Raw genomic sequence first — 24,669 nt, forward strand, 5'->3', positions numbered from 1 at the left:
TCTCATGTAGTCCTGGGTGGCTTTGAACTCACAATGATCTAGATGGATCTCTGCCTCCCGAGGTGCTAGGATTAAAGGTGTGTGCCATCACTGTTCAATCTAGCAGTTTGCTCTGTTCTCTGATCTTCAGGCAAATTTCATGAGGGTACACACTATATCACCACAGAGATCAGAGGACAGGTTGCAGGAGTGTTTCCCCCTTCTACTGTATGGGTTCCAGAGATCTAACTCAGGTCACCAGGCTTGGCAACAAGCACCTTACCTGCTGAGCCACCTTGCTGGTGGTTTTTCTTTTCTCAGGGGACACGATCTGGCTATGTATCTTATGATGGCTTGAAACTCAAGATCCTTGTGCACAGTGTGATGGTACACCTCCCACTGGCTAGTGGAAGCATGAATCTGCTAAGGTTCCAGTAGTTCCGAGTGGCAGTGAAAGGGGGATGTGCATAGACAGGTGAGCTGCTTGTGGTCCTGGATGGTGGGGGCATTACCAGCCCATGCAGGCCCAGGCCCTGCACATTTCCTCCTACCGTGCTCTAATATTGCTCAGCCTGGCAGAGAAGACTGACATCTGGTTGTAGGTCACCCTTCTAGTCCATGCCCTTGCTGTGGGATGTCCTGTATGTTGTAAAAATATGTTGCTATGATTGAATTATAAACAAACACTGACTGGCCAGTAGCCAGGCAGAAAGTATAGGCGGGACTAGCAGAGAGAATTGGGGGAGTGGGAAGGCGGAGTGGGAGAGACGCCAGCCTGCCATCCATGGAGCAACAGGTAAAGCCACGGAACACGTGGCAACATATAGGTGAACAGAAATGGGCTGAGTCAAGTGTAAGAGCTAGTCAGTGGTAGGCCTGAGCTAATGGCCCAGCAGTTTAATTAATATAAGTTTCTGAGTGACTATTTTATAAGTGGTTGTGGGGTCTGTGGTGCTGGGGAGGACTGGAGAAAACTCCAGCTACATGCCCTGGTTAGAACACATTCTCTAAAATGCAGAAGATGTTGACAAATGCAAATCCCTTGGCTTGAGGCCCTTCCAGGGCCCAGACACATTTCTGCAGAATCAGACCCAGCGAGAGCTCAGGTAAGGATCTGCTAGGCCACGGGGGTGGTCCCTGCCAGTCAGATACTAACACACCACTGCTGTCGGTTTTGGGGACTGGTAATATCAGGAGATTCTCACAGCACAGCAGGGAAATGGAGGTCTAGCCCTTCAGGGAAGTAGACAGTGAAGGGAGAAGGTTCAGAAGGAGCTAGGGACCTAAGGCACAGTTCACGAAGTCCCTTTTCACTCTGAAGGACCTTGTCAAGTGCAAGTCAGTGAAAGGAACCCAGACCTATTCATGTGGAGAGGTAGAGCTTTATTGAAATATAAACATTCAAGAACATGTAAGACAGAAAATAACCACGACATATACAGACACTTGCTGTGAGAGGACATCTGAGGTATTTATTCACTGCCTAGGCTACCATGTGCTATCACATTTTTTTTTTTTTCTGGTTAGAATACATACAAGACACAGAAAGGAGGGATGCCATCCTGCCAGAAGACCTTCAGGACTATGCCTGCAGGGGAAGCTCCATTTGGGCCAGAGCCCTAATGCTGGGCACACATGGGCACCCAACTCTTGCATTTTCTGGCTAGGAGCCTGTTGCTGGCTTGAGGGCAGTGAGGGAGCAATGGAGAGGGACAAGTGGACAAGCTGCCTGGAGAAAGAGAAAGGATTCGATGATCAGAAAGACCTGCATTGTCCCTGACTCCCCTGGATAGGAAGGGTCTATCCTTCATGACTAAATCCTGAGACACCCTGGCCAAACAGAATTCCCACAGCACCAGACCCCAGATGTCTTCTGAGGCCCTAAGAGGGTGAGACTCCAGTATAGGAGCTAAGTGTGTGAGTCACTGAATGTGTGTGTCCTGGGGCAGGGGAAGAGCCACAAGTCAGCAGTGTGGCGCTTGCCAGGCTGAGGTATACTTGTGCACAAGCTTTTGGTTTCCCTTTCTTGTCCTAGACAGGACTGCTGGGCCATGCTGTGGTCTCCACTGCACAACCTGAGTAGTCCTAGTGGGTGATGCTTTGTGTAACAGAGTAGAGGACACTGGAGTGAGAGCGGAGCCCTGTGTGAAGACCACCCTTTCTCTACACAGTGGCCTGCTCCAGCTACATGCTAAGAGGAGACAGAGCTCTCTTAGCACCCTCTTAGCACCCTGGGGCTCAGTCTCAGGCAGGGCCCACAGCCATTTGCCTGTGTCCCAAGGTGAGGGCTCCAAAGGCAGAGAGATACCCTGCCTTATTGTCAGCTGGAGTAGGGGCAGAGAACCAGTGTGGTTTCAGGATCCACCAGCAAGCATGGGCCCCTCCATCCCATCCTCCTGCTGTGGTGATCCCTGAGTCACCCCGCCTGCTCTACCTCCTGGCTAGAGCATGGGCAGGTTGGAGGGAGGCTGGCTGCAAACCGCACCTGGCTGGGTGATCTGCTTTCATTTCTTTGGTGCTACAACAGCAACAATAAAAATTTAAAAATTAAAGTCAGCAAAACACATATAAAAAAGATTACAGAGATGCAAATACTTCCTGAAGACTCAACTATCAACAATTACAAATCTGAGGTATTTCAGTGAGCCTGACATCAGTGTGTCTGGGGCTGGTGGGGCTGAAATGGCCCCAAGAGACAACGGTAGGGGCCAGGGACAAGTGATATTTTAGGAGAGCTGGCCAACATGGGCAGGCAGGGAGCTGAGGTTTGGGGATTAAATGGAGTCTTGTCAGGTGTGTACCAGGGCCAGGACACCATGAGCTCTTCCTCCTTTTCATGTGCAGAGTCCCTGAACCTGGAGCCTACCCCACACTTTTTTTCTTAGAACAGCAAAGGGAGTAGGTACTCCAGGGCCCTGAGGACTGAAGTTAAGACTTGGGTTGAGAGACTCATGCCCAAAGAATAAAGCAGTAAGCAAGGAGGACCAGGAAACCCATCCCCATCCCATGCTCAGCACAAACAAGAGCAAGGAAGACAAGCTCCCGACTCCCAGAGCACCAGATGGGGTTTAAACACTGGGGACGGGCAGACTGAGAGCTGGTGATCCTGGGGTGAAGGCAGCAGGCAGCAGGAGGGAAATAAATTAAGGGAAGGGAATGGAAAGCCTCCAGCCCCGTGTCGCCTTACAGATTGTCATACATTGCTCTGGGATGGGAGGTGATTGGGAACGCTGGGGAAGCTGGATGCCCAGATGCCCTACCCAGTTCTCCAGGACAATCCCTGATTGGACAACGCTCTGCCCTGCCTCCCCCCCCAAGTCTCTCCTTGTCCCCAGAGTACAGCAGAACCTGAATGGAGCCTGGACAGATGGACACTTCCCAATTCAACATCTGGCCAGATGGTGTCTGATGTGGGCTCCATGAGATGAGGTAAATTCTGTGCATCGATCTCCCTTACTCTCTGCAGGAGAGCAGGGAATGGGTGCTGGGTGCTGCTCATCAGAGGGACCAGCTGGTGGAGGGCTCTGCACTGGGGGTGCCCCGGGATGAGGTAGGACTTGGTGAGCAGTGGGAGGAGCTGCTGCTGCTGCTGCTGCCGCCGCCGCCGCCACCGCCGCCGCCACCACCACCAATGCTCTGGGGAGCAGAGCCTGCAATGAGGTGGACCACTGGTTTCTGGGCGAACAGCACACCTGGGGTGGGAGAAAAAGCAATAAGGCTCAGGAAGAGACTGTGACTCAGTTAATTAAACAAGGGAGATCGCTGGCCTGATCCTGGGTGCTCCATTCTCCTACCACACCAGATGTCAGCGGAAGCCCAGACAATTGTCCTGTCATCAAAGGCTCATATACTGCTGAAGGACAGGCATGGAGTATCTCTGCTGGAATGACATAACTGTTCTGGGGCTGACGGAGTGCTGCTGTAGGGACATCGTGAGGGTCTGGAGAGGAGCAGAAGGTACAGCCCAGAGAAGGCTTAGTGGAGAGTGTGGGTCTTGTGGTGGTATTGTGTCCAAAATATTGTGCACCCTAATAAACTTATCTGGGGTCAGAGGATAGAACAGCCACTAGATACAGAGGCTAGAAAATGGTGGCACTCATACCTTTAATCCTAGCATTCCAGAGGCAGAGATCTACCTGGATCTCTGTGTGTTCAAGGATACAGCCAGGCTTGGTGACTTTAATCTCAGAAAGTGAGCCTTTAATCCCAGGGAGTGACGGCAGAAAGCAGAAAGGTATATAAGGCGTGAAGACCAGAAACTAGAAGCATTTGGCTGGTTAAGCTTTCAGGCTTTAGAGAAGCAGTTCAGCTGAGATCCATTTAGATGAGGACTCAGAGGCTTCCAGTCTGAGGAAACAGGATCAGCTGAGGAACTGGCGAGGTGAGGTAGCTGTGGCTTGTTCTGCTTCTCTAATCTTCCAGCATTTACTGGCCTCAATAACTCGCTTCAAGTTTGATTTTATTAATAAGACCTGTTAAGACTCGTGCTACAGGGTCTAGACTGCTCAGAGAGCAGCAAACGGAAGAGATGGTGGCCAGGGAAGCCAAGACACAGCAACATGAAAGGCTACTCCATCGGGGCTGGGGAAGGTGTAAAAGGTCAGGCAACAGCAGAGTAAAGGAGGTGGGTGGGGCCTTGTATAGCTAAGGAACCCATTTGGATGCCCTGAAGTTTTAAGGAGAAGGATACCAAGACATGTGGAACTCAGGATGCTCTCTGGGAGGTCAGAGGATGAGGATGCTCAAGTCCTAGGAGGCCTGCAGAGAAGCTAGCTTAGCAGACGCAGCAAGCATAGGTGTGAGAGGCAGCATGTAGAAGGGAGCTAATGGAAGATGGTGGCCTGGAGTCTCAGAACCACCCTTAGGTTCCTGGATACCCCATCCTGACTGAGAAAACCTGGGGCAGACAGAGCCAAGACAGGTAAGTGGCCCACTGTCTGAGTGTTGGGAGCCTCAACTCCTGACCCTCCGTACTGTGAAGGCAAAGGAGAAAGTTACCCACTTCTTCCTCTCAGGAAGATGACAAGAGGGCATTGAGATCTCACCAGAATGCCCAGTTCCTATTCTCTTCAGGACGCAAACCAGGCCCAGATGTCCCAAGCCACATCATGAGTGGGCACAGGGCACCAGGACAACACAAGAAACTGGCAAGCCACAGTGGCATGGCTGCTTCTATGAGCCCATGCTTCCCTGGGCCAGGGGCTATTCCTAGGGAAATACTCTGGTTAGAATGCTAAGGTCTTACTGGTCTGCAAGTGGATGCTCACCAGGCAGCTGACACACCTCATGCCCTGGTGAAAACAGGCCGATGTCACCAGCCTGAGCTTGTACCCAAGCCTGTCCCTAAACAAATGGAATAGCCAGAGATTCAGGGTTGGGGTCTGTTGCCTATGTGAGCTCTGTAAAACACCTTTGAAAGATCTGTTAGTTAAAGATACAAACCCAGCTACCCACCAAAATACTGCAGGCAATTAGGCTAAGGAGATCCAAGCGGAAAAACGGCAATGCCTCTAGGGGTCAAGGCTGCTTGCGGCACTCAGAGTCACTGCTGGGATGTTTCATTTATTTTTGACAGGGTCTCATTCTGTAGTACAGTCTGGCCTTGAACTTGTGACGGGACTGCTTTAGCCTCCTGACTGCTGGCACTGCAGATACATGCTACTACATCTAGCTATGCTGGTGTCACAGTCCTTAGTTTATTTAAAAAAACACAGGAGATGGGGTTGGAGTGATAGATCAGCAGTTAACAGTGGACTTGGGTAGGATTCCCAGCATTCACATAGTGTACGGATATACATGAGGACAGATGAAACACTCATGCATTACAAAATCAAAGACTTTGTAATGGAGCTGGGCATGGTGGCACAAGCCTTTAATCCTAGCACTCAGGAAGCAGCAGCAGGAGAATCTCCGAGTTTGAGGCTAGCCTCATCTACAGAGTGAGTTCCAAGAATAGCCAGTGCTACACAGAGAAACCCTATCTCAACCACCCCCGCCAAAGCACATACCCAAATAAATAAATAAATAAATAAGCAAGCCCTTTAATGAGTCTTTTACAGCCAGGGAAATGAGTCTTGTTCTCTAGAAGACTGTGCATGGTAAGTGGTGACCTAGCTCATAATGTATGCTGAAATGTGTGTGGGGATGTTGACAAAAAAACCCTCATACTAAATTATATCTTCAACTAACTGGCCATTGACTGGAAGGGTTCCTGTCACTGTAGAAGACTGCTCATCCTATCAGCCTGTGCACCTACAGTCCAGGATCTCTGTATCTTAGGAATCTTGTGTTAGTGAAAAAGGACCCCCTACCCCCAACACACACACACACACACACACACACACACACACACACACACACACACACACACACACACACACAGAGCCCAAGGTATCTCAGGGAAGCAGACAGGGCAAGCTGGGAAGCCGCACTGTGACTGGCAGCCAGCACGGGTCTCCCCACAGCTCCAGGGCCTACCTGTATAGGTGGTGCCATCAATATCCACAGACATATTGATGCTCCCAATGCCGCTGGTAGTCAGGTTCAGCGCTGCAGCCGAAGTCTCTGCTCTGTCTTCTGTGAACCAGAGAATAATGGACCTGGTCAAGCTTCCCGCAGTCCTCTCATGCTGCAGTCAAGCTGCTCTGTGGTCTTTCATCATAGGTCTGACAGCAGAACCAGCCTCACCGACTTCCTATTAAGTTATTCCCTGACTCTCAGAATGAAGGGACAGCAGGCCAACCCTAACTGAGTTACCTATTATACATCAGCCCCAGAAAACAGTCATAGCTTCCTCCTGTCCCTGGGACACCTCAACTGTAAGGATCTCTGAAGAAGGATCTTTTGCCTCCAGGCCCTAGCCCTCCCAGCCCTGTGGGCAGCTGGCACAAAGGGCTTCTGCCTGGCTCACTGACCCCTGCTTTCTTTGTTTTTGTTTTTGTTTGTTTTTCGAGACAGGGTTTCTCTATGTAGTTTTGGTGCCTGTCCTGAATCTCGCTCTGTAGACCAGGCTGGCATCGAACTCAGATCTGCCTGGCTCTGGGATTAAAGGCATACGCCACCACCACCACCCAGCAACCCCTGCCTTCTCCTTCCACAGAGTCAAACATTCTTCCATGTGAGTTCCCTTTCCACTGGCCTCTAAATGGTTCCCTCTGCCCACCATCCAGGAGGGCTGTCTGGGAATCTCAGTGGCTCCTTTGACACCTGCCTCCCTTCTCAGCACACAACTACCCATGTGTGCTTTGACGGAGAGCCACGGCAACAATGCCACAGAAAGGGGCTTGAATGGGAGAGAGAGCAGGGGCAAGAATGAGGGAAAGGGAATGCATGTTTTAGGAAGAGAAGGTAGAAAACTAGAAAAGTGGGGGAGGGAGGAGATGTCAAATGTACTGCTAAACTTGTATTGCCTACTTCTTTTCTTATTCCAGAGGCCGTTGGTGGTTCCGCTATTGCTCAGGAACGACAGGCCTGACTGCAGCCTACATCTGGTAAAGTGGGTGGGATGGGTGCAAACCCTGTACTTTAGATAGAGCAAAAGGCTAGGAAGGGTTGGAAGAGTACAACATCTGTCTCCTCCATGAATAAGCACCTTAGAGAACAAGGACTTCACTGCCTGAAGCAACTTCTGACCTAGAAAACACCGGGGTGGTGAGATCTTGGCGGGCATGGAACCTCCAGTGGCTCTCTTCTGGGGTCTTCTAGGGCAGTGAAGGCAATGGGAACAATGGTTGGAGAGGATGTTTCCTAGGCCAGGAGGTCAGGATGTACCTACAGCCACACCAGCCTCGGGGCCTTGAGCGGAGCTGGGGTGTGGAAGGCGTTAGGAAGGGAAGACAGACTTACACACTGAAGCTTACCCCTGCCGTTGATTCTCATCTTCATGGGGAGCTGCCGCGCCATGCTCAAGAGGTTGCGCTGGAAGGCCTGCTGCACCAGGCGCTGCTCCTCCTCCGACAGCCTCGAGGCCTTCTTCTCAGGGGGCTCCCCTGACTCTAGACGCTCCCGCAGCTGATCCAGGGGGCCTGTCCGGTTGCCAGCCTGCTGGCCTGCCAAAGTCCCAGGCACAGCCAGGCGATTTGGCACCGCTGTCACTGGGACTCCATCACCTGGGAAGGAGACGGAGCTAGACTCATGTGCACTGACTTAGCCTCCACCTTAATGCCCATCCCTCTCAAAAGGAGACTGGGCTTGCTCTCCCCCTTCCTCCTCCAAAGGCCCTGCTCACCTTTCCTGAGAGTAGAGGCTGGGGATATCCGAGGGCTACTGGCATTGGTACCACTACTGGAGCCAAGCCCAAGGATGGAGAATCGGATCTTAGGGGGTGACAGAAGGGCAGGGGCCCCAGCAGTGGCAGCATTAGCAGCGGCAGCGGCGGCAGCAGCAGCAGCAGTGGCAGGAGAATAGCCGAAGAGGGAGGAGCTGTAGCTGGGCCTCCGGCCTTCCCGACGATTGCCATCAATGGCTGCCTGTAGTTCAGCTGGGGAGCTCAAGGCTTTCTTCTCACACTCGTAGGCATAAAGATACTTCATGTACCTGCAGAGAGAGGGAAGAAAAATCTAAAACACAGTACCAGAGACCGTCAAATCAGGCAAGAGCTAGGGTGTGGTATGTTGCACAGCAGAAATGGTCTGGGCTCACTGACACATTCCTTCAGGCTTCTCTAGTACTACTTGGGTCTATACACTGCTTGACTCTGAAGCATCAGTCATAAAGCGAACATCTTTCCCACTGGCCTCTATACCTTTGGAATGCCCTTAGATGCCTGTGTTTTGCAGTGCCTTCTTGGCTTCTTATGATTTAGTTAGGCTGGTCAAACAGGAGCAATTCTTCCCACTGGATGGGACCCAAGAGGGCTGCCCTTCTTTGTGAGTGTGGCCTGTCCCAAGGAGCCATTCTTTCCCCTAAAACATTGACATTCTGATTATAGCTACTTCTACTAGAATAGTCCTGATGCATAAAACCTTTCTTCTTACATTTACTTATTGTGTATGTGTGTGAATATGTTATGGGCATGAGCACATGCATGCTGTGGTGTTGGTATGAGAACCACTTAAGGAGTCCTCTTCTATAGTGAGGTGGGGCCTAGGGACTGGACACAGGCAGTCGGTGTGGCAGCAAGCATCTACCCACTGAGCCTTCCTTCTGGCCCCAATCCTTATCATCTTTCTTCTCCCTTTTTTTTTTTGAGGCAGGGTTTCACTGTGTAACAGCCCTGTCTAGGAACTAGCTCTGTAGACCAGATTGACCTTGAATTTACAGAAATCTGCCTGCCTCTCCCTCCTAAGTGCTGGGATTAAAGGCGTGTGCCACCACCCTTTCAATAAGGCATGATGATACCTGACAGATAAGCCAACTGATCATTCACAGAGCAACTAGAACATTCTGGAAGAAGACTCTCCACTTTGTCTGTGTTCTACATGGCTACTCTCAGATTTACTGTTTCTGTCAACCCTTGTAACTAGTTAATCAGTAACAAAACAGATCAGCAACTGATGAGGCTGGACTGACCTGAGGCTGAATACAGGGTAATAGGGGCCACTTGGGTGATTCCATTCTGCAAAGAGTGGACAGAAGCCCAAGTCTGAATTTCAGGCTCACTGGCCCAGTATGGCACTAGCTAAATTGATTAGCTCAGGGTTGTTTTTATAATCTACAAGATGGGAAGGTATCTATTAAATCACACAGAATAATAAAATACTGGCATACAACAGTAATGGTAGCGGCTCATCTCAAAGGCTCCTCACTGTTTCAGGAATTTGGCTCCCTTTTTCCCTTACTCGACTTAGGGCTAAGCAGCAGCCTGTTATGTGCTGAGCTTCCTTCTTAGCCCCGGCCACTCACTGGGTCCTCAGAGTGAAGGCAGCACTGGTGATGGACGTGGGTAGGTTCAGGCCTTTGGTGATCTCCCTCCAGATTTTCTTGTTGATGATCTCCACCAGGCCCCCCTTCTCTGTGACCAGTTTATATAGCATGTACAGGTCCAGGATCTGCTTGGCCATTATGGGAATCCGGTTGATAGGCGTGCCTGTGATTGTCCAACAAGAGAGAGGGCTATGTCCGTCAAGCTGAACTAGAAGACATCACACTCAACATCAGCGGGCTGGACACAAAGCTTGTGAATCTCAGAAGTGTGATCTGACTCTAACGCCCTAGACAGGAGTTAGATTCAATGCCAGTTCTCTCCAAAATAAGCAGGACAGGCCCAACTCAGGGGGCTGTGGCCTGAAGCAAGTCCCTTAGCCTTTCTGATCTAGAAGAATTTAGCGGGTGTTGTGTGTGTTGTCAGAAGCACAATCTCTTCTAAGAGTTCGGCAGCTTAAACTCCTAAAGCCTTTGAAGTCAATTCTGCTTGGGCCTTGCTGACCATCCACCTGCCTAGACCCCTGCTAGTGCTGAGAGCAGTTGAAAAACATGCCTTTTCTCCTGAGACAGGATGGAGAAACATTGTTTTCTTTTTCTCTTATGACTAGCCAAGTCAAAGTGGCTACTGGACATAAAGGTCCCCCAGGGAATAAAAGCCACTCGACAATTCTTACCCACTCACTAATCACTCCCCCCCTCCCTGGCCTCTGAAAGAGGGAGGGTCAAAGCAGCTTCCGCCCACTGGCCCAGAGGGGAAGTGAAAGGGAACCAGGGACTTGATTAGGAAACCTGGCACTGGGCAGGAAGGGCTACTAATGAGCACCGGGGGACAGAAGTAAGGGAGGGGCCCAGGTCCTTTCACAGAAGGCTGGGATGCTCGTCAGGAGGCGTGATGGATGACTGTCATTTGGCAGCCTCGGGATTAATGATCTGGAGGTCAGAGGGGAGAATTCCACAGAGAAGGGTCAGCATCCGGGGCAGCAAATGAGACTTGTTGCCTTTTGATGGCAAACTCCTCTTACTGTACATGGGCTGCTGCTCCTGCACTACCCCTTCCCTGCCCCCATCTTACTGAGTTGCCTCACAGTGGCAAGCCAGCCCAAACAGAGGCTGCTCCTTTCCAGTGCTGCTACTTTATCCCTTAGCTGAACATTAGCTTCACCAAAAATAATTTTCTGTGGAGGCAGGGTTCAGCTAAGTTGACCAGGCTGGCTTCAATGTAATACCCTCCTGCCTCAGTCTCCAAAGTGCTGGCCTTCTGGGATGTGACAACACATCCAGCTCATCAGCTGTTTCATAGGATAATCCAGACAGGAGAATGGAATGAAGGCTCCCCCCACTCCTAAAAAATATCTTATGTAGGGGCTGAAAAAATGGCTTAGCAGTTAAGAGCACTGGCTGTTCTTCTAGATGCCCTGAGTTTGATTCTCAACATCCACATGGAGGCTCACAACCATCAATAATTCTAGTCCCAGAGGATTTGATGCCCTCTTTTGGCCTCTGTGAGAACTGAATGCATATGGTACACAGACACATACAGCAAAACACCCACACACATAAAATATATGGACGTGCTGGCACATGTCTGTAGTCCTAGTACCTAGGAGAGAAAAGGGGATAGATCTTGGACCTGTGGGTTCAAGGCCAGCATGGTCTACACAGAGAGTTATAGTCCATTGAGGGTTACATGGTGAGACTGTCTCAAAATAAATAAATAAATAAAAATTTTAAAAAAATCTGTATTCGTGTATGTGGAAGTCAGAGGACATCGTGTCTGTCTTCCTCAGGAATGCCTCTACCAGGCCCCATTTCTGAAGAGAAGCAGTGTGAACACAGCTCTGGGGATTGCCCGGGTAGGGTCAGAGCTCTTTCACCACGTAAATGGGGAGGCCATTGAGCCTCAAGACCTCTGTCTTGACCAGCTGTTTTCTGACCCCTTTGCAAAAGGTCATGAAGTTAGATTTAAAATGCATAGGTAAGGGCTGCAGAAATGGCTCAGCCGTTTAAGGCTAGGCTCACAACCAGAAATGCATAAGTAACCCAAGGAAAATGACATATGACTCTAACTCCAGGTACTGAGAAGCCTGTGACAAGGGAATCTCAAGTTCAAGGCGAGTGTCTGATACATAGACCACTGACCACTGTCTCTAAATACATCAATAAAAAGACAAAGGAACCAACACAAATTAATACAGTAAACACCAGGTATCTGACAGACCCCAAGACTCACAGCTCCAGGTGGAGCACTGTTTTCTGTGCTGTTCTCAATAGCGAACCCATTCCTACCATGAAGACAAAATGCCTGAGATGGTGGAGTTGTGCAGGTCAGGGCTGGTACCATCTTCTTTTGTAGGTTTGCACACCGACCTCACCTTCACCTCCTCAGCCTGGCTGCTTACCCTCTCTCTGCCTCTCCTCCCAGCAATACCACAGACCTCACAAGTAAGACAGTAGATGGGTCCTGACTATGCTCATCACCCACTTCCTGTAGCTGGAAAGTTCCTCCGGTCCTGCCCGGACCCACAGCCGTGATCAAATAATCATTAGAGGCTTATATTCATTACCAATTGTATGGCCTATGGCAAGCTTCTTGCTAGCTAGCTCTTATACTTAACCCATTTTTATTAATCTATAAGTTGCCACGTGGCTGTGGCATCATTGGTCTGCTAGCATCTTGGTGTTTCCCTTTCCTCTTTCTTCTCTCTGTATATCTGTTTGGACTGTCCACTTGCTTCTAAGCTGCCTTGCCATAGGCCAATGTAGCTTTATTTATTGACACATATTCATAGCATGTAGAAAGACATCCCACAGCATTTCCCCTTTTTTGTCTAATCAAAAATCAAAGTTTTAATTTTTAACATAGTAAAATTACATACACTAGAATAGTTATCAAGCAAGAATTAGTTATAATATCTAGTCTATTTGTATTTGGCAAAATTAAAGAAAATATTTTATCTGTCCTATATTTGTGAGTCTAAGGTTTCATATCTAATTTATCTTATATCATAACTAAGGAAAATTATAGTTATTTAGTCTTCAACTACATCAAAGACCCCAGAAGGATATAATATTACCTAAGTAAACAAGAAGTGCATTGTAAGCAACAGGTTGTTGGGAGGCTCCACCGCCTCTTCCTCTGAGGTACCTCTCACAAGTATTTTTCCTTTTTGGCCTGGGCCACCAACCTGGGTCAGGTCATTGTCACCTGCAGCAGCCTGTGATCTGCACCTATGATCTGCACGCTACGGCCAGATCATCTTCTACTCTTACTAGGTATTTCACTTGCTTATTTTTTAAATGATTTATTTATTTGTATTTTATGTACATTGGTGTTTTGCCTGCATGTGTGAGGGTGTCATATCCCTTGGAACTGGAGTTATAGACAGTTGTGAGCTGCTGTGTGGGTGCTGAGAAGTGAACCCAGGTCCTCTGGAAGAGCAGCCAGCACTCTTAACCTCTGAGCCATCTCTCCAGCCCTTCACTTGCTTATTTAAAAGTCTACAAAGCGTCAGGGCTTATCCTATCTCACGCATCTAGGTCATATGATCCACATTCACCAATACTTCATAAAGATGGTCTATTTTCAGCAATTCCCAGTAACTGTTCTTGCTCTAGTCAGCTGAACCTTCTCAACACCACCCTCAAGCCAAGCCTACTTTTGCCTCTACTACCCCTCCTCAGTTCTGCCAGAACTTATCTCCACTTATGTCTCCATGCTGTCTGTTCTTCAGTATCCACTGCCCCAAGGGAGAACTTTCTTAAGATTTCCTTTTTAATGACTTATTTTTATGTGCATTAGTGTTTTACCTGTGCGTGTGTCTGTATGAGGGTGTCTGATCCCCTGGAACTGAGAGTTACAAACAGTTGTGAGCTGTCATGTTGGTGATGGGAATTGAACCTGGACCCTCTGGAAGAGTAGCTGGTGCTCTTAACCACTGAGCTATCTCTCCAGCCCTGGGAGAACTTTCCAACTACTCCAGTTCACACAGGTTCTTTCCCTCTCATGATTTCTGTGACACCCTTCCAAATTAAGCAAACTGCTCTCATTGTTTCCTATCTGTTCAAATAGTTTCCCAGGACTGTGAGCTATGTAAAAGCAGGGGTTATTTTTCCTTCATGCTCGAATATTATTGTGGCTAAATCAGCTTATTAGGCAGATTAAACAATGATGTTTCTTTCTGGGAGTGATGGGGTACATGGCTGTAATCCTGGTACTTGGGAGGTGGAGGCAGGAGTTCATTTTCTACTACACAGGCCAGCCTTGGACAACATGAGACCCACTCAATGAGACTCATCACTAGCTTTGACTGTCTAATGGTGACAGGCCTGAACAGGCTGTCCCCTGTCAGGTCCTGCCCTGGATCATTTGGATCACAGTCATTATTGAAGAAGCTCAGAATGAGCGAGGTCTCTGCTCTGGCTCCCAGTTACAAAGTCTAGCAGGAGACAAATGGATGCAGAGGCGGGGTGTTGGCAGGCAGAGCAACTGTTATTCCATCAGTGGAGGAGTGAGGAGAGGAAGTGCAGAGAGAAGATGGCTGGGTTATAGAACACATGGGTCATCTGTAGCTGAGCACTTAACCAGCACAGCAGGGTCTACCATTGGACATGTACTGTTCTTCAGAAGGTCTGTGGAGAGCCAGATACATTTCAGATCACCATGTCTGAACAGCACTATTTTCTTCTGGATTATTTCAACACTAACCCAACTTCCAAAAGAAATAACGCATCCTACTTTTTGAAATGGTCATCATTCATCTGGAGCAGAGCCAGGTGTGCAAGATGAAGGTGCCAGTGTTTGTTCATACTCCCTCCCTCCCTCCCTCCCTCCCTCCCTCCCTCCGAGGTTCACCTGCCTCTGCTGGGATTAAAGGCGTGTGCCAGCACTTGCAGGCTGTTTTCTGACTGAAAATAAGGTGTGGATACAAGCCGTGACAGCCTGTACTATAGATCAAAACGCGGAGCTCCGCAAAGCAGTTCCTCAGAAAGGACTTTCACGTTCATTTGAAGCAGTCACTAGACTAGGCTCTGGCCACTGGCAGTCTATGAAGGGCAACACTACTGCAGAACACTCAGGTATTAGACTGGGAATGGCTTAGGGAAGGAAACAGACCTGAGGAGGTAAGAAAGGCCAGAGCAGTGTTTGAAGTCAAACCTGTAATGTAACTTCACCAGGAACCTCACTCAGCTCACCCACAGGGTGAGCAGACACCCTGGCAACTATCTTCTCACACCAGAGACTGCAGCTCTGTGCACAGAAAGCCAAGGCTCTGTTTCCCTTCACTGCTCAGACACTCAGGTTCCAGAGGAGGTTCCTGGTACTGAGTCCACAAGAGGACTGGTACTGTATGTCTGGTTTGAGGCTAGCTCTCTGTTAAGAGTGTTAACATTGCTCCCAGAGCAGGCTGGCTCCTGAGCTCCCTCAGAAACACGATGCGCTTTTCTTACACTACCCAGATAAACCACACAAAAACCTGCCTTGCCTCTGATTTTTCTGACAAATAGGAGAACCAACACAGGCTGGTTTCCTGGCAGTTTGCTTTGCACTGAGTGGACCTGGAAGCCGTTTCCCTTGTCCAAAGGAGATGCTACTATGACAAGGAAGTCTGCTAGAGGACTGTGCCAATTATCAGGGTGTGTGTACATGGGAGATGGCAGATTCAGGCCACAGTTTCATCTGTGAAATTGTCTTGGTTAGGGTTTCTATCGCTCTGATGAAACACCATGACCAAAAGTAACTTGGAGAGGAAAGGGTTTATTTGGCTTATATATCCTAAACCACAGAACACTGAGGGAAGCCAAGGCAGGAACTCAAACCTGGCAGGAACCTGGAGATAGGGGCTGACACAGGGCCTGGAGGATGGCTGCTTACTGTCTTGCTCAGCCTATTTTCTTTTCTTCTTCTTCTTCTTTTTTTTTTTTTTAAAGATTTATTTATTGTGTATTATGTATACGGTGTCCTGTCTATGTGCCAGATCTCATTACAGATGGTTGTGAGCCACCATGTGGTTGCTGGGAATTGAACCTAGGACCTCTAGAAGAACAGCCAGTGCTCTTAACCACTGAACCATCTCTCCAGCCCGCCTATTTTCTTATAGAACCCAGGACCACCAGCTCGGGGGAGTCCTCACCCACACTGGGGTGGACCCTCTTCCATCAATCACTAATGAAGAAAATGCCCCACAGGCTTGCCTACAGCCCCATCTTATGGCGGTATTTTCTCAACTGAGGACCTCTCCTCTCTGATGACTCTGGCTAGCTTGTGTCAAGCTGACATAAAGTAGGACAGAAATGAAGAATGTGGTTTAGGTGACTTTCAGTTTTAAAGGCTTAAGAATGAATGAGTCAGCTGGGTGGTGGCGGTGGTGGCACACATCTTTGATCCCAGCACTCGGGGGAGGCAGAGGCAGGTGGATCTCTGAGTTCAAGGCCAGCCTGAGCTACAGAGCGAGTTCCAGAACAGGCTACACAGAGAAACCCTGTCTTGAAAAACCGAAAAAGAATGAATGAGTCAAAAATTAAAATAAAAACTGGTACTTGTAATTATTACTGAAGGTGGGGGTTTTGTTTTAGGAGCCTGCCTGAATTAGGGACTAAGGCTGCCATATGACCTTGAAATGGTTAATTAGGCCTCTTCTCTTTTGAAGGACTACCATGAGACTTGATGATCTAGGATCTGGTCTAGGAAGTTCATGGCCACAAGCAATGGCTGCTTCCCCAGATTTCTAGAGAAGGGAAAGGGTCTCTGGCTGCTCTCTGGTCTATGTTAGATCTTTCTCTATGCCAGGAGAGTCTCTGCTTGAGAGAGACATGCAAAAGCAACTGTAGGGCTGCAGCAAGGAAGCAAACACCCATGGAAAAGAACTCTGGGGGTCGCAGTGGTGGCCCTGCAGAAGATCTCTACTCTAATGGGGAGGGGGTGTCTGGGGGGGGAACTTGACAGGGAAGCCTGTGGACTGTCAGTCACTGCTATCAAAGCAAGAGCTACGATTGAGGGTAATTAATCATGCTCACTCTGACAGGAATCCAGGGCCTTATCTGTACCCCAAGAAATGCCACTGGTCTCTAGTTCCCTCCTCAATAAAGGAGACTGACAGCTGCAACAAAGAGGGCCCTTATCAGATTTCAGCCAGGGAGCCTAAGGCAGCCCCAGGGACGGATGTAAAAGGCTTTTATGAGGGCAAGGGACCCAAGCAAAGCCTTTGAGATTCCTGGGGCTTTAACCCTTGTTGGTGGGAATGCTGCTGGACAGTACCAGTAGGCTAGAGGTGTCATCAGGAGCTTCCAGTGTAGATATGGCTAGGCAGAAGCTGCTCCCTGGGCTGGTACCTTCTTTATCACTCAGGTGATACAGATGTAGCTAGAGTAGGGGAAAGGCAAAGAGACAGCTGCCTTTGGCTCAAGACACAAATATGGGAGTCTAGGGGAATGCTGAGGGGAAGGAAACCCCTTCCTTTCCATCAGAGAATGGCCTGTTCCAATGAAGACCAGCAACAATCTGGGCAAAGAGATTCAAAGGGTGTTTTCTGCCTACTGGTCAGGGGTGAGGAGGGCCCAGGACCTAGGGTGTGGCTCTGCCAGGGATCCTTGCTGTTTTTTTCCTGGCTTTGAAAAGGGTCATTAATCACAACCATAGCCTGACTGTCAAGACAGCCAACCAAGGAGTCTAGAGGAGTTAAAATCCAAGTTAGATGGGAATGTATACAGGCAGGCAGGCTGACATCCCAACCACTCATTCATCTGTATATTAATCCTTGGCTTGTTCCTTGAGAGCAAGAAAGGAAATAACTGATGATTTCTTCCTCTGATTACTTCATGAAGAACATATCCTCCAATAGGAGCTTGGGTAGCAGTGTCCAGCAGTCTGCAGCAGTTTGTGCTATGGTATTACACAAGGAAAGGCAAAAGCAAGAGCATGCCAATAGCCATCATTAGAATGACTGATATACTTAAGCCCTCGGCTTCCAAATGCCCACAGCATGGATCTGTAACTTACACGTGTGAAGTACACTAATCTGAGTAGGCCAAGGATTTTCCATAAGCACCCTCAGGTTAGAATATGAAAATTTCTAGTTTCCCTCAAAGCCCTTCCCTCCTAATAACATTCCCCCTCCCACCCTACACCAGTGCTGGAGGTGCCCACCATTCTGATGTGCATTTTCTTGAACTTTATAGAAATGGAATCATAATGTAATAATCATAGTATAACCTTTTACGTCTGGCTTTTGCCCCACATTAGGTCTGTCAGAATTGTCCTGGGTGTGCAGGTAGCAGATCATTCTTATGTTGTGTGGTATCACATTATCTAATTGAGACAAGACTTATTACTCACATTTACTCTTCCATCAGAAATAAGTAAGACTCTGGCTGTGCTACAACCTGGGAAGCTAATTTTAAACGAGCCTTTTTGATACTACAGCTTGGGTTTGCTTTAGGTGATGTCACATTCTGCTGTGATTAATAATAAAGTCATGGCTATGACCATACTATCTCTTACTTTACAGTACAGTGCTAGCTCAGCATGCACAAACCCCTGAGTTCAAAGGTTAACAAAGGGTTTGAAGGAGGTCGGCTGTGGTCCACCTGTTTGTTTGTTAGTGGATCACATCTTGCCAAAGTTCAGAGGAGAGGGACAGTAGTTAGGCTGGGGCACACACGGCTATCTGCTTCTTCTGCCATCTGTGGTAACAACCTCACAGCTCCTCACCTTGTCCTAATGGTTTAAGTTCCTTAGGCCAGCTCTTAAAATGCTGACCCACACAACAACAGAGGGACAGAACACTATACATAATTTAATTTTACCATGTGTTAATTCACCAATGCAAGATTTTTGAAGGGGAAAGGTGAAATTAATAAAAGTGAGGAATTCAAATTAATTATACCACTGAAAAACCAGACTCCCTTTCCCATTATTATGGACAGCTGGGAAGGTATATGGTATTAAGTGACAATTAAAGATAGGAGGAAGAAAAACAGTACTTAGCAGCAGCAGCTGGATCACCTGGGGGAGAGAAAAGGCTCTAATTCAAAGACTAACCCTGAGATTATCACAGATTTGCATTTCAGGCTCTCACTTGCAGAACTTTGAAGATAAAGCTTCCAAACCCATTCCATCTGACAGACAACATCTTAGTCTATTAGAAAGCGTGTCCAGGGCACAGAGCATTTACGGCAAGATACCAGAACACAGAAGAAACCACCTCCACCAAAAGGCAAAGCAATATATGTCAGAACATTTCCTTGCCTGAGATGGATAGATAAGCACACAACAGAAGGGAAAACACTCAAATTGCACTTTGAGGCAGACCAAGCTCTTTTCCCACAGTAAATTCTTTGTATATGCACACCAAAACCAAATCTAACAATCCACTGGGGAAAAATCAAGGCCAGTTTGTGGCTGTGATGGAACTGGCATGAGGGCAGATCTGTGAGTAAGGTCTTGACAAAAAATGTTTTCCCTGTGACCATGCAGTGGCTTACCCTGACATGTCAAGAGTGGGGATGGGAATGTAGAGACAGAAAGGACAATTTGCTAGAGAGTATTCTGGGTTTCTCCAAGGTTCACTGCCTCATCCTGCCTCAGCAAATAGCAGATTGCTGAGCTGTTACACTTGTCCTTCCAAGAGATACAACTGACCTAGAGATGAGGATTCCCCTTGCACGCAACATTCTACTCTGAGTCAAGCAAATCCTCTACTAGACAGTGGCCAGTGAAGTGGTGAGTACCCTATGCTACAGTGGGGGACAAGGCTTGCCTGAGTCTCTAAAAGTAAGCCATGGGTTTGCTGGTGTTAGGGACAAGTCTCTAGTAAAGAGCACTGGCCTATGCCTTAGGAGACCAAATGCTAAGTCTGCTCTCCGGATTTGGGTTAAGTCCCCTAACCTTAGGGCTGATTCTTTATGGTCACAGTTTAACTTTTGCTCTTTCTATCCCACCGATCTGGAGCTCTTGGTGGCAAAGGATCACATACATAATAGATTGAAAATGTTCTGCAAAGTATATAGGATGATATTAAAAAATAACTGTAAATGGGCCGGGGATTTAGCTCAGTGGTAGAGCGCTTGCCTAGCAAGCACAAGGCCCTGGGTTCGATCCTCAGCTCAAAAACAAAAACAAACAAAAACAAAAACACTGTAAAATCACATTACCACCACCACCACCACCAGAGCTCACACTTCTGTTTTCTTCTCAGGGAAAGAGCTTTTCTTTCTTACAGAAGTGAGAATGCAACCACCTACACATGGCCTTTGCTATCAGACTTAGAAATTAGCCCATCCTCTTCGGCACTGGAAAACTAAACGGTCATTGCATAAGCGAATAAAAGTTCAGAAACTACCCACAGTGAGCTAAATTAGCAGACAATTGTATTTTATTTTACTGTTTGGCTTTATTTTTGGCAACACCCCCCTACACACACACACACACACACACACACACACACACACACACCCCACTCTTTGGCATATATATAAAGCAAAAAAAGGACACTAGAACTTTGAAATCTAAGCATCATTCTGAGAACAATGTTCTGCCTGGAAAAGATTCTTAAAGCAACATAATTTGTGTAATTCAATTTGGCTTCAGTCCACAAAAGAAGAATGTGCTATTTGGCAAAAGGGAAGAAGCATTTGGTCTCTTAGAGAATCTTGGGTACCTTCATAGAATTATTCTGATAGGGAACGACTAACAGCTTCTTTTCTTGTTTCTCCCCAAGGGTAGCCGTGGCCTGTAGGGAGCTTACTTAGCAGAGCAATCATGGAAGTAGAGCACAGAACCTTCAACATCTTACAGACAAGGAAGGTGCGGCCAGAGAGAAGGCTTTCACAATCATGGAAAAGGGTGGGTGTTTGCCTGGCTTTGCACAATCCACAGCCTTTTCCGTCTTGGAGGGCCTCATTTCCTTAGGCCAGCAGGAGCTCAGCCCACCGTGATCTTAGGCTCCTCTCCTGACAGACTGACCTATTGGGAGGGGAGGGGCCACCAGGGTGTAAGTAACTGGGATAGGCCTAGAAACTAAAGGCCAAAGGCTGAAAGGCCCATCTGTTGCAGTCAATTCACCCAAATGTGTTAACAGGCGGGAGGCAGCACAAAGCAGCAGTTACAACCTGTGCCCCTTCCCACATGATGACTGTTTTTATCACCTGCAGCTGCAGTCGTTTGTGGCAGCCTGCTGTGTGCTGCCTCCCTCAGAGCCCTGTCTACTTCCTCTGAGGTGCTTGCTATATGGAAGCTGCCCAGCCCAGGGGAGCATCACCAGGACTTTAAAATCCAGGCTTGTACACTAAATCCGGTGGAATCAACTGCTGCTGAGATCCCAGTTTAGGAGACCAACACTTCCAACACCCCACACAGTCCACTCTGAAGAGTGACAAGTAAGAACAGACTACACCTGCTTCTCAACTCACTCCCCACTCTACCCTAAACTAGTAGCTACAGTGTTCCATAAAGGAGGTCCAGGGCCTGTCTCAGAGACTGTCTCTGTGCTCCACTGCCATGTAAGCTCCTGAGGCTCAATTCCATCCTTTCAAGCAGATGGGTGGGGAGCCTGACAAAAGCCGACCCTAAAATGAGGTAAGATGATATCCATGGAGGTTTTTTTTTCCCTGCAGAGAAAACTTTCTACTTACTCTTTCCAATGACATGGCAGTGGCTCTTTCTGGAGGGCAATTTTCCCCAAAGGCCATTTACAATATCTAGAAGCATTTCTTTCCAGGATTTCTTGTAGTCAAGGCTGGCTTCCAATACCTTGTACCTGAGGTTGGCCTTGAACTCTAATCCTCCTATTTCTACTCCCCAAGTGGAGAGATTACAGCAGGTATATGCTCTATACCTAGCTTCCAGAGACATTTCTAGGTACCATGGCAGAGCACTGCTATTGAAATTTACTGGGAAGAGGCCAAAGATACTGCTGATATTCTACAGTGTACAAGTCTACTTCCACAAAAAAAAAAAAAAAAAAAAAAAAAAGATAATCCAGTCCCCAAAGTCAACGACTGCTAAGGCAAAGAAAATCTACATTACAGTAACTAACAAGCAGGGGATTCAGTTGTCTTTACTCTCTTGGTGATGCCAGCAAATGGTGAAATGTTTGGCAAAAGTGTTGAAGACAGGCCCAAAGAGCTATAGACCGACATCACTAACAGCTGCCCTCCCTCAAAAACATGCTGGACGACTCGCTGTCGGGCCCCAGGACAGCAAGGCCATGAATATTGCTCCCTACCACTGACCTAATCTACAGTATTGCTATGGAAATGAAGCAGATCTACACCAGGCTCCAGGCAGCTCAGCCACCTGCAGGGCAAGGTGAGTCAGGAGAACCAACAAGATGCTCAGACAGCAAACAGCCTAAGCACCACCTGCCTGGCTCCAGAGACAGAGGGATGACAAAGTGACTGTCCTCCAGGAGCCACAAGTCTAAAGGAAACATGAAGGAGCCGACAATTACCAACCTTCACCCATGGCTAGGCTGCTCTAGCTTACATTTCCTTTCGAAAACCCTTCTGGGAAGAGAGAAAAACAATAAAGTAGAAAAATAAAGCGGTGGAGCTCCACCACTGATTCAAATCTATATTGCTACGGCAGCCCCTCTGAGAGAGGATCAGCGCCTGGCTTTGCACCAGCTGGGCTTGTGGAGCTTGTAAATAATTAAAAGGTAATTGGAAGGCGAGCCCAAAGTATTAAGTGGATTTCTCTCTCTCAGGGCATAGGGAGTTTCCCTGCTGCCAGTCACATTATCTTTCAGGGCTGTATTTTTGTTTTGTACTCACACATACCAGCTCCAGAGAACTGTTAGAGGAGTAAACTAATTAGGGCTGCATATACTGCTCAGATAGGCTTGGAGACAGAGGAGCAAAGCCTCTAACCTTTCTACTGTCTTTTAAAGCAAACCAGCAGTGAGTGCTCACTACCATGAAGGCATAGGCTTTAGAAAAAAGCAACAAGGAGAGGAGGGAGTGGCAGGGGCGGAGAGGAGTAAGGAAAGGAAGGGGGAAAGGGAGCCAACAGGAGCTGTGTATTCAAGAATATTTAGCTGCTATCAGCTCAGCCTAGAACAAAGAAAAAATCATTCCCAGATCTTACTGACAGACCTCAAAGAATCTGTGATCAGATATTAGCAGGGTTCTAGGGAAGTGGCTGGTGGTGGCTGTATCTTGAAGGTGATGAACATGGAGCTACATAAATTATTAAGGGTCTTCTCACAGGGTGGCTGAAGTTCTGGCCATGTTTCCTGAGGCCTGACCTAGCTGGTGAACCCATTGCTGTGACAGGATATAAAGCCAGGAAGTTGAGTCATTGGGCTCAAGAGTCAGTCACGACATGGTCCAGAGTGCAGCCAGCTCTAGGGGGTAGCGTGGAGGGAGAGGAAGACAAAGAACCTTGAAGTGGGTTATAAATGGATGTCTACATACTCAGCAATTAACTTGCAGGAATATCCCAAATATGTCAGAGATCCAATAGTTTTATGTTGGCCCTTCCTTTGCATGGGACATTTTACACTCTCCAGAACCTTTGTCAGTCTAGGTGGGACTAACTACACCAACAGTGCATGCCACATGCTTTTCTAAGGCTACAATAAAAACATATTTGGATTTGAAATGTCTCCAGAGACTAGTTAATTAGAAGAGAGACAAAATTAAGGAAGGACCAAATCTATCTTTTGCTAAGGTCCTCTCTGCTCCCTTCAAGCTGGCTGTCAATTATTTAAATAACCCTTGGACAGGGAGGAGTGAAGGAGGACGGGCAATAGTAACACAGCAGTCACTCAGGAAGCACTTAGTTGGAACAATGCGAGGCAACACACTTACCCCTCTTCTGCATAAAGACAAAGAGGTCATCCAGAAATTCTTTCCTTTCAGGATCACCGTCCAGTTCATACAGCTGCAGGCCAGACCCCAAGAAAAAACCACAATGAAACATCCCATCTCACTGCAGGTGTTATCCCAGAGATACTACAGACGCGAGTAACTATACATGTGACTCATCTGCCACTCACATCTGTATGTGTAGGGGAACAATACAGCCCACTACAGAACTGTTTCTATCTTTATCACAAAGACATTACAGACCTTGGCAAAATCTCGAGAGATCTCTCTTCCCCGGCCTCCATCAGCATCATCACTCCAGGCCAAAGCACCATTCTGAAGGGGACAAAACACAACATTGAGAGGGGAATGGGAATCATGAGTGAAAGAGCAAGACCTTCATTCAGAGAAATCGTCAGCATTCCTGCTCTCCTGGCTCACACTTGAAAAGCTTATTCAGGACCCTCTACCACTTTTTCAGGGACTTCCTGTTTTGCTTTTGATGGTGGTTTCAAAATATGGTATGTAGCTGGGATAGTGGGTGGGGTGGGTTTCAAAAGAACCACCTCCCTTACTTGGCAAAGATGGATGTCACTTATGCTTGATAATGCTGAGAATGACACAAAAGCCCAGAGTTCCAAGAACCCCCATCCCAGCTGACTTTCTACAAACTGCCATTTTGAGACACACTCACTGAGCAGTGGCTGCAAAGATGCTCAGCTCAGCTCCCAACACTGCACTGAGGTGAAGGGCCAAGTGAGTGAGGCAAAGATGGACAAGTTTTGGTCTCTTGACCCAGCTTACCATCAGAAACACTAAGGCTAGTGATGAGAATGCCTGAGGGACTGCAGGCCACCACAGCCTGAGACTATGCCTGAGGTGAGACTAGGCACAAAACTTAATATTCATTAGGAAATTAAAAAACAAAACAAGGGCTGGAGAGATGGCTCAGAGGTTAAGAGCACTGCTTGCTCTTCCAGAGGTCCTGAGTTCAATTCCCAGCAACCACATGGCAGCTCACAA

The 24,669-nt window shown here is 47.9% G+C and overlaps 1 protein-coding gene across 1 annotated transcript in view; it reads right to left on the minus strand.

Annotated features, from left to right (window-relative positions):
* Positions 1–1,366: 1,366 nt before the first annotated feature.
* Positions 1,367–24,669, minus strand: part of Arid3b (AT-rich interaction domain 3B) — a 52,137-nt gene continuing 28,834 nt past the window's right edge. Inside the window, exons 3-9 of the mRNA XM_036191693.1 lie at positions 23,911–23,982; positions 23,650–23,722; positions 9,823–10,006; positions 8,207–8,514; positions 7,839–8,087; positions 6,457–6,555; positions 1,367–3,671 (exon numbers count right to left, since the gene is read on the minus strand). Coding sequence (XP_036047586.1) covers positions 3,478–3,671; positions 6,457–6,555; positions 7,839–8,087; positions 8,207–8,514; positions 9,823–10,006; positions 23,650–23,722; positions 23,911–23,982 — 1,179 coding nt within the window. The 3' untranslated portion in view covers positions 1,367–3,477. The remainder of the gene's footprint in view (positions 3,672–6,456; positions 6,556–7,838; positions 8,088–8,206; positions 8,515–9,822; positions 10,007–23,649; positions 23,723–23,910; positions 23,983–24,669) is intronic.

Source organism: Onychomys torridus, chromosome 7 (assembly GCF_903995425.1).
Source record: "Onychomys torridus chromosome 7, mOncTor1.1, whole genome shotgun sequence".
Taxonomy (NCBI): Eukaryota; Metazoa; Chordata; class Mammalia; order Rodentia; family Cricetidae; genus Onychomys; species Onychomys torridus.